Source organism: Heptranchias perlo, chromosome 22 (genome assembly GCF_035084215.1).
Source record: "Heptranchias perlo isolate sHepPer1 chromosome 22, sHepPer1.hap1, whole genome shotgun sequence".
Taxonomy (NCBI): domain Eukaryota; kingdom Metazoa; phylum Chordata; class Chondrichthyes; order Hexanchiformes; family Hexanchidae; genus Heptranchias; species Heptranchias perlo.
In genome coordinates, this window is record NC_090346.1 from 45,610,389 (window position 1) to 45,626,942 (window position 16,554).

The 16,554-nt window shown below is 42.9% G+C and overlaps 1 protein-coding gene across 1 annotated transcript; it reads left to right on the forward strand.

Moving 5' to 3' along the window:
* The first annotated feature begins 272 nt into the window (after positions 1-272).
* On the forward strand, positions 273-16,271 carry tekt4 (tektin 4). Its single transcript, XM_068003468.1, has 6 exons — positions 273-977; positions 5,633-5,703; positions 7,383-7,526; positions 11,457-11,679; positions 15,751-15,905; positions 16,032-16,271. Exons 1-6 carry the CDS (start codon positions 444-446, stop codon positions 16,246-16,248), a joined length of 1,344 nt encoding a protein of 447 aa, XP_067859569.1. The 5' UTR covers positions 273-443; the 3' UTR covers positions 16,249-16,271.
* The last annotated feature ends 283 nt before the right edge of the window (positions 16,272-16,554 follow it).

The window sequence follows — 16,554 nt, forward strand, 5'->3', positions numbered from 1 at the left end:
GAGGTAAGAAAAGTTTGGGAGCAGTCTATAAAGAAAATGAACGCTGATTAAAACGCAACTACACCGTTTTTTGGTGGAGAGAGGAGAGGGGGGAGGCAGCTGGCAGCAACCACATTGCTTAATGGCCAATCGAGTTTACAGTGGACCACGTTTTGTAACAACGCGTTCTCACCATAGTAACGGCCCCGGGTAACCGAGCAACGCGACGCTCACAACAAACTCAAGTAACAAAAAGTTAGGGCGGCAAGCAGCTTGTTGGTGACTTGACACAACCAAAGAGTGGTGGTGGGGGGAATCCGAGAGCCCGTCCGCTGTACGAGGCAAGGGTTCGAACCCAGCTCATTACACACAATTTTTTAAAATATATATATATATGTATTTATATATTTTTTTTGGAAAAAAGAGAGAATAAAAGGTTTGGAGGGGGAGAGAAACAAGAAACAATGTCTGTCTCAGAAGTTCTAGTAACTCATCCACAGGTTGCTCGATGCATCCCTGAAGAGGAGCTGCCTTGTAAACCTTACTGTATCATCAAGAACACGGGGCTTCATTCCTCCTCTGGTTTGGCCACCGCGGGTTTTAGGACAGCTAAGTACATCCCCGAGGAATGGCTGCAGAACAATTATTCCAAGTATTACCAGTCCTTCGCCGACCGGGACACGGCGGAAAACGTGCGGGACGAATCCAAGTTCTTGATCTCAGACAGAGAGAAGCTGACCCATGACACCCAGGCGCACTCCACCAAGAGACTGGGCGAGAGGCTGCAGGACATCTTTTTCTGGAAATCGGAACTGAAAAGGGAAATCGAGGACCTGCTGGCAGAGACGGAACTTCTGCTGCAGCAGAAAAGGCGCCTGGAGATCGCCTTGGACGCGAACGAAATCGCTCTTTTCATATCAACCGACAACCTGCAGAACAGGGAAAGGCGCCAGGGTCCGGATCTGGTCAAAGACAGGGTGGAAGAGGAGTTGCTCAAGGTGTGTGGCAGAATGCAATGTTGCTTAAACGTCAGGACTTGGCGTTTGAAGGTGCAGTAATTGCATTCCCGCAAAGTGGCTTCCACTTTGTAACACGGACCCATCTTTCCATGGTGTGAAGCTGGGAACTGTGGAGGAGCAGGGAGATTTAGGGGGTCCGTGTACAGAAATCACTAAAAACTAGTGGACTGATACAAAGAAAATTAAAAGGCTAATGGAATGCTGGCCTTTATCTCAAGGGGGCTGGAATACAAAGGGGTGGAAGTGATGCTACAGTTATATATTTTACCTGAGGAAGGAGGAAGCCTTCGAAAGCTTGTAGATTTCAAATAAAATTGTTGGACTATAACTTGGTGTTGTAAAATTGTTTACAACAGTTATATAAAGCTCTGGTTAGACTTCATGTATCTTAGCACCATTTATCCGCCTTGGTTCCATATTCCTTAATACCCTTACCTAACAAAAATCTATCAATACTGCGTCCATTTCTGGGCACCGCACCTCAGGAAGGAGGGGGTGCAGCACAGATTCACCAGAATGATACCAGGCTAAAAGGGTTACTATGGGGACAGGCTGCATAGACTAAAGCTTGTATTCTCTTGAGTATAAAAGATTAAGAGGTGATCTAATTGAGGTGTTTAAGATGATTAAAGGATGTGATAGGGTAGATACAAACTATTTCCTCTGGTCCAGAACAAGGCAGCGTAACTTTAAAATTAGAGCTAGGCCGTTAATGGGTAATGCCAGGAAGCACTTCTTCACACAAAGGGTAGTGGAAATCTGGAACTCTCTCCCCCAAAAAAGCTGTTGAGGCTGAGGGGTCAATTGAAAATTTCAAAACTGAGATTGATAGATTTTTGTTAGGTAAGGGTATTAAGGAATATGGAACCAAGGCGGATCAATGGTGCTAAGATACAGATCGACCATGATCTAATTGAATGGCGGAGCAGACTCGAGGGGCCGAACGGCCTACTCCTGTTCCTATGTTCCATATCTGACTCCAGAACACGCTGCTATGAGATGCCCTTGGGGAAGCCCATCCAGCACCAGTGCAGTGTCAAGCTGGGTTTAAAAAGTGCCCAGGGGCCAGTTAGCCCCTTAGGTTTAGGGAGGAAACTCCAGAGCTTGGGGCAGCTGAAGGCACGGCCTCCAATGGTGGAGCGATTAAAATCGGGGATGGGCAAGAGGCCGGAATTGGAGGAGCGCAGGCATCTCGGGGGGTTGTAGGGCTGGAGGAGGTTACAGAGATAGGGAGCGGCGAGGCTATGGAGGGATTTGAAAACAAGGATGAGAATTTTAAATACAGTGCAGTTATATTGTCCAAGTTTGGTATTACTTGATCACTACTTCCTGATCCACCTTGTTTTTTATCTTTCAGTCTCGGTGCTGTCCTACTCTATGGATCCTGGGCCTCCAACTGGGTTTCCCAATTAAAAATAAATGACCCAGACAGCACTTTTGGAGTGGTTCGAGTGGGCAGGGCGGAGTTATGCTGCCTACACCCAGTTCTCTCTAATTCGGCATGCGCAGAGCCTCCTCTGATTACAGAGCTGGGAGTTTAAATGGCAGTGACTATTCTGCTACCACCAGTAGATCTTCTTTCAGGCCTATGCTTGACATGTTGCACCTGCTCACTGCCAATACTGGGAATAGCTTAAATCAATCTGTTCACATCCATAATCTTATGATGAGTATAGATTTCAGCGTATTTGAGCATATGCTGCTAACACGTTTTAATTCCCTCACATCAAGATGTGCCCCAGGATCTTTGATCTGCTATAAATTTTTTATGAAATAATAAATGAGGCCAAGAGGATAATTTTGGTGCTGACAGAGAGCGCCCACAAACCAAATTGCACTGCCTCCATTTTAGGTCTGCTAATTGCAAGGTAGCCAGCATTTCAACCCAACTGTAATATTATTGATCCACTATTGGTGGGAGCAAGGACACAATCATAAAATTTCATAGCGCAGAAGGAGGCTATTCGGCCCATCACGCTTGTGCTAGCTCCCTGAGAGCTCCATCAGAGTTTAAATTCATTTATTTTCTCTGGATCTGTGCATGTACTTTTTTTTTGTTTCAGTGTTACTTCAGTCTGTCACAGACTTTAACCAGACATTTTTACTGTGCCTTGGACCACTTTAAATTCTGTATTCTAACGCCCCCCATTAATCAACAAGAAACAAAATGATATTGAGTTAAGAATGCCTGACACATATAATGGGGGCACATATCTGAGTACAATAAATACATTTAACATGTGATCCATAGATTCATTCTACTTTGATTGATCATAGCGTCATTGTATAATTGCTTTGATGATCCTTTCAAAGTGCTCACTGCTATATTATTATCTATACTTGTCTTGGTTTATGTGATGGATAACAGGTCAAACATGTTACCCACCAGTAACCTTTTGCATGAGCAATAGCAATCTTGTACAGTCACCTTGTGTAAATTTAGGTGGAAAGGAAGAAGCTCTCTCAATACAATTGATTTCCAACCCAACGTTCATATACGTATGATGGATGATATCTGCCAATTGTCATCCTTAAATGTTAATGCTATCAAGAGAACTATCATTTAATAATATCAATAAACAGGCAGGAAGACCCCATTAGTCCCTGCTTCTCTGTAACATATGTACCAATGTAAAAATGGAAATGAAGGTTTTAATGGGTCGTGCTGCCCATCTTACTCATTCTCCGGCAATGCCTTGATTTTAAAATTCTCAGCCTTGTTTTTAAATCCCTCCATGGCCTCGCCCCTCCCTATCTCTGTAACTTCCTCCAGCCCTACAAACCCTCTGAGATCTCTGCGTTCCTCCAACTCTGACCTCGTGCGGATCCGATTTTCGTCGCTCCACCATTGGCGGCCGTGCCTTCAGCTGCCTAGGCCCTAAGCTCTGGAATTCCCTTCCTAAACCTCCCTGCCTCTCTCTCCTCCTTTAAGACGGTCCTTAAAACCTACCTCTTTGACCAAGCTTTTCATCACCTGTCCTAATATCTCTTTATGTGGCTTGGTGTCAAACTTTGTTTGATATTCGCTCCTGTGAAGCACCTCGGGATGTTTTACTACGTTAAAGGCGCTATATAAATGCAAGTTGTTGTTGTTGCTGAATCAGATGATTTTGAATTGCTGCCTGTAAAAACTTCAAAAGGATTGTTTTGCATGGGTGTAAGTAAGCAATCTTATTGGACTAAAAACAAAATCCCAAATTGTTGCACTGACTTTTTCTGCCAACATATCAATACAGAAAACTGCCTTGCTATGTTCATACTTTGTTTACAGATAAAAGAAAAAACTTGCATTTATATAGCATCTTATCACATGCTCAGGATGTCCTAAAGTGCTTCACATCCAATGAATTACTTTTGAAGTCATTGTTTTTATGTAGGTCAGCAAGCAAATTATTTACGTATTTTAAAATGGGAGAGAGTCAGTGCAGTAAATGGGCTGGAAAAAAAATCAACCCACCCATAGGTTAAATAAAGACAGAAAATGTAAATACTAGAACTGCTCAGTTTAAACTCTATAACATTCATGTGTATTAAACACTTATAATTTCCTTATAATTCTGATTTGGAAACTTGAAAAAAGATCTTTGCTACCCTCTCCTGTGAATCATTTAATATTCTGCAAAGACCATATTTGTTGCATTGTGTTCAATCTGTGGAATTTCATTGCTGTTTTGAACTTTCATTAGCATTGTTTTCTTTATACTGAGACTACTGTATATATTACAGATGGCAGAAAAGGACCATGTGTGTGCAATTTAATACTGTGTTTATATGACACTCATAAACCACTCAGCCTGCTTTTATTGCTTTATGGTGCGATCTGAACACCCAGGAGTAAATCATAGCCCTATTACTCATTCCCAACTATCCATAATTCTACACAACTTCAATTGTGTTCATTAACCCATTGACAACTTTTCTCTCCACAGTGCAGTGTTTTACAGTGACTGTGTAATCCCAAATAGGAGATTCCCATTTTGCTGAGCCCAGAGTAGGCAGAACCAGTGGAATTTCTTACCATAAGTTGATGGAAAGGCCCAATTCACCTCCATCAGTTTCATGTTCTATATATGAGCGTTAGTCACTCTGAAAATATAGTATCACTGTCACTGGACTATTAGGATTCAATTTAATGAAATACCTGTACCATTAGATTAATTGAACAATTAGCCGGGATAAATACCCATTTCTTTCATCAACGGCTAACGTCTCAACAATGAGAAGATTTCCAGCATCTGGAGTATTTTGCTTTTGAATGAGAAGGAGAGCTGTGTTTCTGGGGCAAATCTGAAGTAAAGCTGTATCAGCTACCCTGATTGCTTGTGGACTAAATGCATCACATTGCATGGCACTGAGCTACACTGACGGTGAAGGTTAAGGTACCAGTAGGTCGCTGGCCTTTAGGAGTGGAGGCATGAAAGAGAAATGAGACAAAAAATAAACTAGAATCTCTAGAACGTTGTGTGTGTGTGTGTGTGTGTGTGTTGCTGCATTGCCAGTGTCAGTGAACACCTGGCTCGCTTGCTCCTGGAAAGCTTAATAGTTCACACATGGGAGTACCAACCAGTGAAAGCTCCATCAGTAATGCCCATTTCTGAAGCGACTTCCTATAAAGTTATTTCTTTTTAACACAGGAAGTTGACCTGATTCGAAATGTACATGGAGTTTTGAAGAGAACTTTGGATCAGGTCAATACACAGATAAGGTAAGTTCATTGTTGGTCAGGGATAAGATGTCAATGGATTCATTACTTATTCATTGCCCTTCCTGTGCGTTCTACGTTATGTCTTCAATTTCAAGTTACTTACCTACTGATATGACATCGGCCCGCAGGGAAGTCTAAATTTATGCTCAAAATCATTGCTCGGTAATCTTATATTTTATGTTAATTAGGGGAGCCTCACCATCAGGGCACTTTTTAAAAATCAATTACTAATGATTGTAGCTCATTTTACCATGTATTTTTCTGGTTACTTTTGTGATTTTTGCATTTTTTTAAAACAGTGACAAATTGAACGGGGAAATGACTTGAGAAGTTTTCTGTATAGTTGTCAGTTCAGATGCAGCATTTCAGAAACTACAACATTTTTAGCTTGGGCACTAAATAGAGCAATTTTCCACTACATAACCATCTAAAGACCATGATGCCTGCAGGAATATACCCCCCACTCCTTCTGATTAAATAAATGTTTTATTTTAGTGGAATCAGAATCATATAGAATCATAGAATTATACAGCATGGAAGGAGGCCATTCAGCCCATCATGCCTGTGCCGGCTCTTTGAAAGAGCTATCCAATTAGTCCCACTCCCCCCTGCAATTTTCTCCCCTTCAAGTATTTATCCAATTCCCTTTTGAAAGTTACTGTTGAATCTGCTTCCACCACCCTTTCAGGCGGTGCATCTCTTAGTTTTTGTATAACTTTTCAAAGTGTAAACTGTGACGGTATGTGTACAGCGTGTCAGAACACTTAAATGATAAAAAGAACCCCCCCCCCCCAATTGCTGTAAACTGAAATAAAACCAGAAGGTGCACAACAGGTCAATCAGCATTCCAAGGATGAAACCACCTCCAATGAAAGATCCGAACGGAACGTAAAATGGATATTCTGCTAGCATACTTTATTTTTAGGTAATAGGTAAAATTACCTAGCAGAATATACATTTTATATTCCGTTCAGATCTTTCATTGAATTCAGATGCTAACTGACCCATTGTGCATCTCCACATCTCTCTGGCCCGACGTAATTTTTTTTCTCTTCAAAAGTTGATATTTTAAACTCCTGCTTTATAATAACGCACCAAAACTCACTCTCCCATTAGCTTGCGTGAGTTTATTTAGTGAGCAATGTAGACCAGTAAAGCCCTGGGTTCGAACTCTGGTCTTTGCTTTGTTCAACTGATCTCAGCCAGGGCATCAGTAGGTCTTCTAGAATCGGCTTCAGCAGCTAATGGCGGGGAGAGGAAGGTCAGTCCCTAATTGCGATTCCGTGACCCCAGCTGGAAATGTGTCTGCAGATACGTTGGTTGAGAACAGGGTTGGGCTTGGTTGTGAGGCCCCTCATGACCAAATAATCTGCTGAGGCTCACTACTCCAACCCACATATGGCAAGGCACCTACATAAAACTTAAACTCAATGCTATTGCAACTCATTACATCCATTATGTATGTATGCATTTTGTCCTGTACGTATTACTTAAGCCTTAAAGTTAACTTTAATTTTCCAGAAAAGGGAGTTCAGCCATTTAAAAAAAAATTATTTCTTAGTTTTGTCATTTTGGAGAGTGCCGTACACTCTCTTTAACAACTTGTACTTGAATAATGTGGTATTATTCTAAATATTCGACCATTGTGCTAATGGTGCAATATAAATCATTTGTTTCAGGAGGAACAGAGATATCAAGGAACTCTTGGAGATGGATTGGTCCGATAAATATGAGGCGTATAAAATTGACGTCAAGGCTGGTGGCCTCAATGACCAGAGCACTAACATTCAGTTCCATCCAAACTCTTCCAAGTTCGAGGACAAGTAAGGCAAATTCAAATTGATACTCAGAAATCAAATAATGGGGAGAGGGGAGAATCCATCTATCCCATGTGTCAGTGGAGCCAGCCTTTGGCTTAGTGGTAGCATTTTTGTTAGGCAAAGGTATTAAAGGTTACAGAATTAAGGCAAGTAGGTGGAGTTAAGATACAGATCAGCCATGATCGAAGTAAACGGCGGAACAGGCTCGAGGGGCTGAATGGCCTACTCCTGTTCCTGTGTTCCGTTCCCAGCCTTGCGTCAGAAGGCTTGAACCCTGCCCCTGACAGTCCTGGCATGTGGAGACTGGAGCTCCATCTCTGAATTCTGAGTTGAGATCCAGCGGGTTACTCTCATCCAGTGGCTGTGGGTGGCTCCTCCCCCCTTCACTGTAAGGGTTGCGGGATCCCACAAAACCCTCCTGCTATATAGGACTAGGCACCCCACGGGATAGTATAAAGATGGTTACGGCCATGGAAGGAGCGTTCAAGTTAATCAGGTTGCGAATCCTTCCACTATTTCACACTATTCTCCAAGGGAAGAGCGTGAAGATACAAAAACAACAACAATCTGTGTCAGTCTGTGTTTTCCCCAAACTGAGAGTGCCTGATGCTGACTTTGCCAAAAGTAGAAAAGTCTTTCAGTGCTGACATGGTGCTGAACTGAGTTAACACTTCCAACAATTTTTTCAGGTGCCAAAATATTTTTCAACCACATTATAAATGCAACTATTGTTACTCAGTTGTGCAAATTTTGCTTTCTTCAAGATGAGGGGTGTTACGGTTGGGGAATGGAACGTGAAATGCAGTTTTAATTCATTTTTATGCTCGGTTTAAAGGCTTCAAGTATTTTCAATCAGCTTTGTTCAGTTGGTTAGCATTCTTGCTTCTGAGTCGTAATACTTTCGATTCATGCCCCACTACAGATTTTGAGCACATAATCTAGGCTGACACTTCAGTGCTGTACTAAGGGAGTGCTGCATTCTCTCAGGTGCTATCTTTTGGATGAAATGTTAAAAACTGAGCCCTTGTCTGAATGCCCAGATGGCACTATTTTCAGAAGAGCAGAGTTCTCCCGGTGTCCTGGCCAACATTTCTCCCTCAACCATCCGCAACAAAAAACTGGTTAAACATTCATTTGCTGTTTGTGGGATCTGGCTGTGGGCAAGTTAGCTGGTGCATTTGCCCACAAAACCACAGTGACTGCACTTCAAAAATTAATCCATTGATTGTAAAGCACTTTGGGATGCCTTGGAGGCATAATAAGCCCTATATAAATGCAATTTCGTTCTTTCTTAAATATGAAGAGTTGAGCCATATCTGTGATTGCACAGTATCCCTAATGATTATAAATATATTCCCTTTCGTATACCTGGTGGTTAATATAAGCTCGAAACAAAGCTGTACCTAGCTAACTTTTGAGAAACGCTTAAGATTGTTTGGGAGAGCATGACCTGCAGGACACTTCTCCCAGGAGGACACGGCCTGTAGAAGACGTCTCCCGGTCTTCCTTCTGGGAAGAATAAACATCCTCAAAATGAACATCCCACCCAAGCTCGTATTCCTATTCCACCCACTCCCAGTCCAAATCCCACAAATTAGAATCAGAAGCATAGATCATCAGACTCGTCGCAGGAAAACCCCAAATTAATATCAGAAAGCTCCAACCACCCAAAGACAGAGGAAGACTTGTCTCCCAAACAGGCAACGTCCTGACCACTCCTGCACAGCAATGGAAAAATAGTCCTGTCAATCTCTCCTGTGTCTCTGTGGCCAAAACGCTGTCTCCCACCCGAGCAGCTCACGTCCCCTATCCTAGAGAGATGTGGGCCGCCATTTCCATCTCCTGCGGAGTGGGGCAGGGTGTGTATGTGGCGGGGGGGGGGGGTTATCTGAGGCATCACCCAGATGGCATAATCCTGACATCCTATCGGCAACCCTGGGTAGGGGCTTCAAGTCCTGGCATAATAAGGGCAACAGAAAACTCTTACAACTCATTGACGATGGGGCCTTCAAGTCAAATTCCATTCAAACAAAACAACACTGCCTAATACTTAAAAGTAATCACTTCCAAACTGACTAGGCCACTCAGGTCAGAATCACATGACCACTTGCAGCCTTAGAAAATGAAGAAACGGCAAAATTCATTTTGAAGGGTTAAATGTTCTTTATTTCCATGTGTCCAGAAAATACACCTGCAGCAAAAATAGAATCATAGAGTGGTTACAGCACGGAAGGAGGCCATTTGGCCCATCGAATCTGTGTCGGCTCTATGCAAGAGCAATCCAGCTAGTCCCACTCCCCTTGAATAGCCTGAACAAGAGAGACCTGGGATGCACCTTACCTGGGATTTGATTTGTGAAGTGGCACACATGGTCCCAATCTATATTTGGACACATCCCAGCCTTGCTTGCACAAGTGGAACCCTGGAGTCACAGCAGTGTGTTGGGGATCTCAGTCCTTCCTATCTTCTAGTTGTGCCCCAAGATCAAGCCATACTGGTGTAAGGTGCACACAACATCCAAAAAAAAAAATCACCAAACACCCCGTCAAACTAGATCCAGCACCCTACCGCCTGCTCCGCACAGTGACTCCTCGCCCAGATCTAGAGTTGCCAACTCTGGTTGGACGTATTCCTGGAGGTTTCATCACATGACCTGCCACTTCCAACTTGCCCCGCCCCCATGCTCCCGCCATTGGTCACCCGACACACCCATCCTCGCAGCGTACCGCCTTCCCATGACCAATCGGAAAACGAACAGAATCTTTGTGACCCGATCGGAATATTCTTGACCATCAGTCAAACAGCCTTTTTCCCATCGTCAATAATTTTTATTAAACAAAAGTGTTCAAAGAAGATGAAATAAAACACTTTTTTTAATGCCCCAATGATTTTGCTCCCGGGTGTTGCTGGCTGCAGTGTCCTGGAGATTAATTTTGAATTCCTGGAGACTCCAGGACAATCCTGGAGGGTTGGCAACCTTTACCCAGACCCCAGCATGGGAATGCTCTTGAGTTTTCTCCTAACTACAACCAGTTGGTACATCCCACTCAAGGGTCCCTAGCCCCAACGTAAGAATGTGGACTGAGACACTGTGGAAGGATCCCCAGCCCAAGAAATAAGGCCCCGCGCCAGAAGAAATTATTTTAAATCAGGTCCCACGTTCTTGGTTCACTGGCAGCTGTTGATCGACATATAGGTTGTACACAGGGGAAAGCACAGCAGCACACATCAGCAAGAAAGAACGATTCGCATTTATACAGCGTCTTTCACGACCTCAGGACACCCCAAAGCGATTTGCAGCCAATGAAGTCCTTTTGAAGTGTAGTCGCTGTTGTAACGTAGAAGTGATATCATTACGACTCCTTCAATCAACCTCCAAGGTCATCTACAAGCCAAGCCACTCAGTAAAGTTCACTCACTATCGCAATATATTAGCTTCATGAACATGAAGCATATCAACATGATGTAAAAAGAAATTGCAAAAAATAAAATAATTCGAGTTGCATTCACCACTAGAGGGTGCTTTAACACTTATGACGTGCATTAAACCAAAAACTATCAACACAGCTGATGTGAATTTATTGCAAGTTCAAACTAGAAAACAACAGTTTAATATCTCATCAGAAAGATGGCACCTCCAACAGGGCAGCAGTTTCTCAGTGTTGCACCAAGGTGTCAGCCTAGATTTTGTGCTCAAGTCTCTGGAATGGGACGATGAACCTGTGACTTTCTGACTCAGAGGTGAGAGCTCTACCCATTGAGCCTCCGTTACAATTAAGTGAGAGGAAACGTCCCTCTGACAAGGTGCTGCACACCCTTCCCTGCTCTAGCTATGTTTTTAATGTCTATAATTCGATAATACTGTAGAAAGAGTAGTTCTGCACAGAAATAACCACTGAATCTTGATGCTGTTGTTTTTTATTAATCTCACAGTTCTTCTACTCCTGAATCTTGGGCACAGTTTACCCACTGTAACATTTACAAAGCTGAACAGGAGCGAATGGCTTCCATTAACCTTCGCGCTCTGGTTGACAACGTGCTGCTGGAAACTTCAGAAGATCTGCGTGAGCAGTACGATAGAGTCAACTCTGCTTTCAACAAGCGCCTGGAAGAGCTCAGTGACACAAAGGCCAAGCTGGAGCATCATCTGAGAAAGGTAAATGCCTGTGTCAGCTGATCCTGCTTCACTTAGCATTCACTTTTATTCATAAATCACATCAAATATAAAACCCTAAAACAGGATGTAATTTAATTGTAAAGGTTATCTGCTATTATGGGTGGATATTTATACGCCATGTGCCTTTTCCTATTTTCTTCTGGTGCTCTTTGTATTTGTTTGGACGTTTTTTTTAACTGAGAAACCTAAGTGAAGGATGAGCATACAATGCTGTACACCACCAAGGCTGAAAAGAGTTGGAGGTGAGTTAAAAAGAAAAGAAAGAAGTGGTTGCATTTATATAGCGCCTTTCACAACCTTACCATAGCGCTTTACAGCCAATGAAGTACTTTTGAAGTGTAGTCACTGTTGCAATGTAGGAAACGCAGCAGCCAATTTGCGCACAGCAAGATCCCACAAACAGCAGTCTGATAATGACCAGATAACCTGTTTTCGTGATGTTGGTTGAGGGATAAATATTGGCCAGGACGCCCCTGCTCTTCTTCAAATAGTGCTGTGTGATCTTTTACGTCCACCTGAGAGAGTAGACGTCTCATCCGAAAGACGGCACTTCCGACAATGCAGCACTCCCTCAGTACTGCACTGGGAGTGTCAGCCTAGATTTTGTGCTCAAGCCTCTGGAATGGGACTTGAACCCAGAACCACCTGACTCAGAGGCGAGAACGCTACCATCAGAGACTTACGATAAATCAAGGCAGCTGGGATCAAGTGGATCCCTTGAAGAGTATAGAGATTGCCGGAGTAGAGTTAAGAGAGAAATCAGGAGGGCAAAAAGGGGACATGAGATTGCTTTGGCAGATAAGGCAAAGGTGAATCCAAAGAGCTTCTACAAATACATAAAGGGCAAAAGAGCAACTAGGGAGAGAGTAGGGCCACTTAAGGATCAACAAGGTCATCTATGTGCGGAACCACAAGAGATGGGTGAGATCCTAAATGACTATTTCGCATCGGTATTTACGGTTGAGAAAGGCATGGATGTTAGGGTACTTGGGGAAATAAATAGTGATGTCTTGAGGAGTGTACATATTACAGAGAGGGAGGTGCTGGAAGTCTTAACGCGCATCAAGGTAGATAAATCTCCGGGACCTGATTAAATGTATCCCAGGACGTTATGGGAGGTTAGGGAGGAAATTGCGGGTCCCCTAGCAGAGATATTTGAATCATCGACAGCTACAGCTGAGGTGCCTGAAGATTGGAGGGTAGCAAATGTTGTGCCTTTGTTTAAGAAGGGCGGCAGGGAAAAGCCTGGGAACTACAGACCTGTGAGCCTGACATCTGTAGTGGGTAAGTTGTTAGAGGGTATTCTGAGAGACAGGATCTACAGGCATTTGGAGAGGCAGGGACTGATTAGGAACAGTCAGCATGGTTTTGTGAGAGGAAAATCATGTCTCACAAATTTGATTGAGTTTTTTGAAGGGGTAACCAAGAAGATAGATGAGGGCTGTGCAGTAGACATGGTCTACATGGACTTTAGCAAAGCCTTTGACAAGGTACCGCATGGTAGGTTGTTACATAAGGTTAAATCTCACGGGATCCAAGGTGAGGTAGCCAATTGGATACAAAATTGGATTGACGACAGAAGACAGAGGGTGGTTGTAGAGGGTTGTTTTTCAAACTGGAGGCCTGTGACCAGCGGTGTGCCTCAGGGATCGGTGCTGGGTCCGCTGTTATTTGTTATTTATATTAATGATTTGGATGAGAATTTAGGAGGCATGGTTAGTAAGTTTGCAGATGACACCAAGATTGGTGGCATTGTGGACAGTGAAGGAGGTTATCTAGGATTGCAACGGGATCTTGATAAATTGGGCCAGTGGGCCGATGAATGGCAGATGGAGTTTAATTTAGATAAATGTGAGGTGATGCATTTTGGTAGATCAAATCAGGCCAGGACCTACTCCGTTAATGGTAGGGCGTTGGGGAGAGTTATAGAACAAAGAGATCTAGGAGTACAGGTTCATAGCTCCTTGAAAGTGGAGTCACAGGTGGATAGGGTGGTGAAGAAGGCATTCAGTATGCTTGGTTTCATTGGTCAGAACATTGAATACAGGAGTTGGGATGTCTTGTTGAAGTTGTACAAGACATTAGTTAGGCCACATTTGGAATACTGTGTACAGTTCTGGTCACCCTATTATAGAAAGGATATTATTAAACTAGAAAGAGTGCAGAAAAGATTTACTAGGATGCTACCGGGACTTGATGGTTTGACTTATAGGGAGAGGTTGGATAGACTGAGACTTTTTTCCCTGGAGAGTAGGAGGTTTAGGGGTGATCTTATAGAAGTCTATAAAATAATGAGGGGCATAGATAAGGTCGATAGTCAAAATCTTTTCCCAAAGGTAGGGGAGTCTATAATGAGGGGACATAGATTTAAGGTGAGAGGGGAGAGATACAAAAGGGTCCAGAGGGGCAATTTTTTCACTCAAAGGGTGGTGAGTGTCTGGAACGAGCTGCCAGAGGCAGTAGTAGAGGCGGGTACAATTTTGTCTTTTAAAAAGCATTTGGACAGTTACATGGGTAAGATGGGTATAGAGGGATATGGGCCAAGTGCAGGCAATTGGGACTAGCTTAGTGGTATAAACTGGGCGACATGGACGTGTTGGGCCGAAGGGCCTGTTTCCATGTTGTAAACTTCTATGATTCTATGATTCTAAGAAGTCATGCTGAGTTGACTTGGGTTTTCCAATTTTGCAGGCTGTAGGACAACGGGGACTCTCAGGAGATTAGGCACTCCGCGGTCTTGAAATCTTGAAAAAGACTGTGTCAAACTGGAACAGTATGATAAGTGTTGATTTCAACACAGTGAAAATGCCTGGAGGCAGAAGAGAATGCAGGGTAGTGCCTCTTAAGTGGAACAGAGAGGAAAGTGACAAGATTTTGAGATCATAGCTATGTTGGTGAAATCAGGACTTTATTACTGTTGCTCAACGTCAGGCAGCTGATTGGCTGATTGCCCTCTTGAGGTTTCACCTTGCCTCATGATGTCATTCGCCTCGTTATTTAAATGTGGAGTTTGCAGAGAAGGAGGAGCCTCAGTTGCCTATTTTAAATAAATCAAATAAGCCTGGCACTGGGGCAACCCAGTGTCGTTATCAGGAAGGCCACTGTACAAGTGGTCTCTGGTAAAGAGGCCCAAAACTTCCAAAAAAGCTGACATTTTAATTTTGAGCAAACAGACATGAGTGAAAAAAAATCAAGCCTCAAACAAGAATTAACATTCACAGTGGTGAATAAGTGGAATCGACTGCAAACTATAGCAGTTAATAATATGCTAATTAATATGTTGATTGACGCCTTAAAACAAAGCTCAGGCTGAATGTGTGGTTCGGAACAGCAGCGAGGATCACAAGACAGAAGTGATTAAACACTGTGAAGCTCAATGGCTTCCCGGCTTCTAGCTCCATGGGTCTACATTCTACTCTTGTTAATTCAAAGTCATCTTTTGCTCATAACATTCTTAAAATTATCCAGCCATGCAAATTAGCCTGGCCTTTTTTCTTAGTACAATTTCAACCTGAATTAACAGATCATTTGAATTAAGAAATGTTGAATTAAACGGAAGTGGGCTGCAGCAATGTAGGTCAAAAGGTCGCACGGGTATACTGGAGTTTTGCCTGACCTACTTGTATGAGGGATGGGGAGGAGCTCTGCTGAAACCAATGGGAAGTTAAATGGATTGAGTGGAGAGCACAATTGACTGAACTGTACATTGTGGGTAGGGGAACAACTTTGATGGGTTAAGTTGCCTTTATCCGTGTATGTTATTATTGACAGCAATTCGGTTGGTATTAATGTCATTGACAATAAAATGAGAGCCACTGCCAATCAAATCCTCTGTTTTACCTGCTCGCTGGTGACAAGGCTCCATGTTGGGAGCCTCATCTCACGAAATTAGCCCCCATGTGTGCACCAGTAGGATGTGGCAATTCAGTAGACTATACTTCCCGCCAAAGAAAGTTCTATTAATAATTGTGTAGACTGCATTCATGTAAATGAGTGAGGACCTTTTAGAGGCTGTACATCGACATCCTATTATTTCTTTCTTTTGAACAGATCCTTGAGCAGATTGCAGCCCAGGAGAGAAACATTGCCAATCTAAAACAGGCCATAAAGGACAAAGAGGCTCCACTGAAGGTAGCTCAAACTAGGCTGTACGAGAGGACCTACAGGCCCAACGTGGAACTCACCAGAGACCCTGCTCAATTAAGGTAAGCTACAGAATGTTTGAGAGAAGCGGACGGTATTTATTCAAATGATTACTGTTCCTGTTCTGTTACGTGTCATGACCAGTTTCTCACAAGTGATGCCCACCTTTTGTCTCCCAACATCGGCAGCTTGATATGTGAGGTCGGTGAAATCACCGAGTCCATCGTGCTTCTGCAGGCAAAACTCAAAGAAGCCCAGATGTCACTGGAGAACATGGAAAACACTCGGATGACTCTGGAGAAGGAAATCGCAATAAAAGCAAACAGCATATTTATTGATAGTGTAAAGTGCCTGAAGCACCGTGAACGATACCCAACTGTCATTAGATTCTCAGGTTATCAATAAACAAAATAAAAATGCACACTTAATATGCAGACATGTTATTTATGAACAGTAATGTTTGGATTTCCCAGGGATGTTGAAGCTACATGTTGCACTAGTGTGATTTAATACACGTTGTGCATTTAGCTAAAAGCAGAACAAATACCTTTGAACAAATGAACTGAAATCACAACTGACTTATCATAAGACTCTGTTTGACACATACAAAATTTTACGATGATCAGGAGGCAATATTTGAAACTGAAAACATTTTCCGTGTTATCGTCTTTGGATTTTCCAGAATCTCGTTTCAATAAACTACAGGAACAG

Bases quoted from the DNA above. Each gene is read 5' to 3' on its own strand.
- tekt4 (XM_068003468.1), top strand. From the start codon at position 444: ATGTCTGTCTCAGAAGTTCTAGTAACTCATCCACAGGTTGCTCGATGC. The intron at 7,527-11,456 runs GTAAGGCAAATT...TTAATCTCACAG, and splicing joins TCTTCCAAGTTCGAGGACAA to TTCTTCTACTCCTGAATCTT. The intron at 11,680-15,750 runs GTAAATGCCTGT...TCTTTTGAACAG, and splicing joins TGGAGCATCATCTGAGAAAG to ATCCTTGAGCAGATTGCAGC.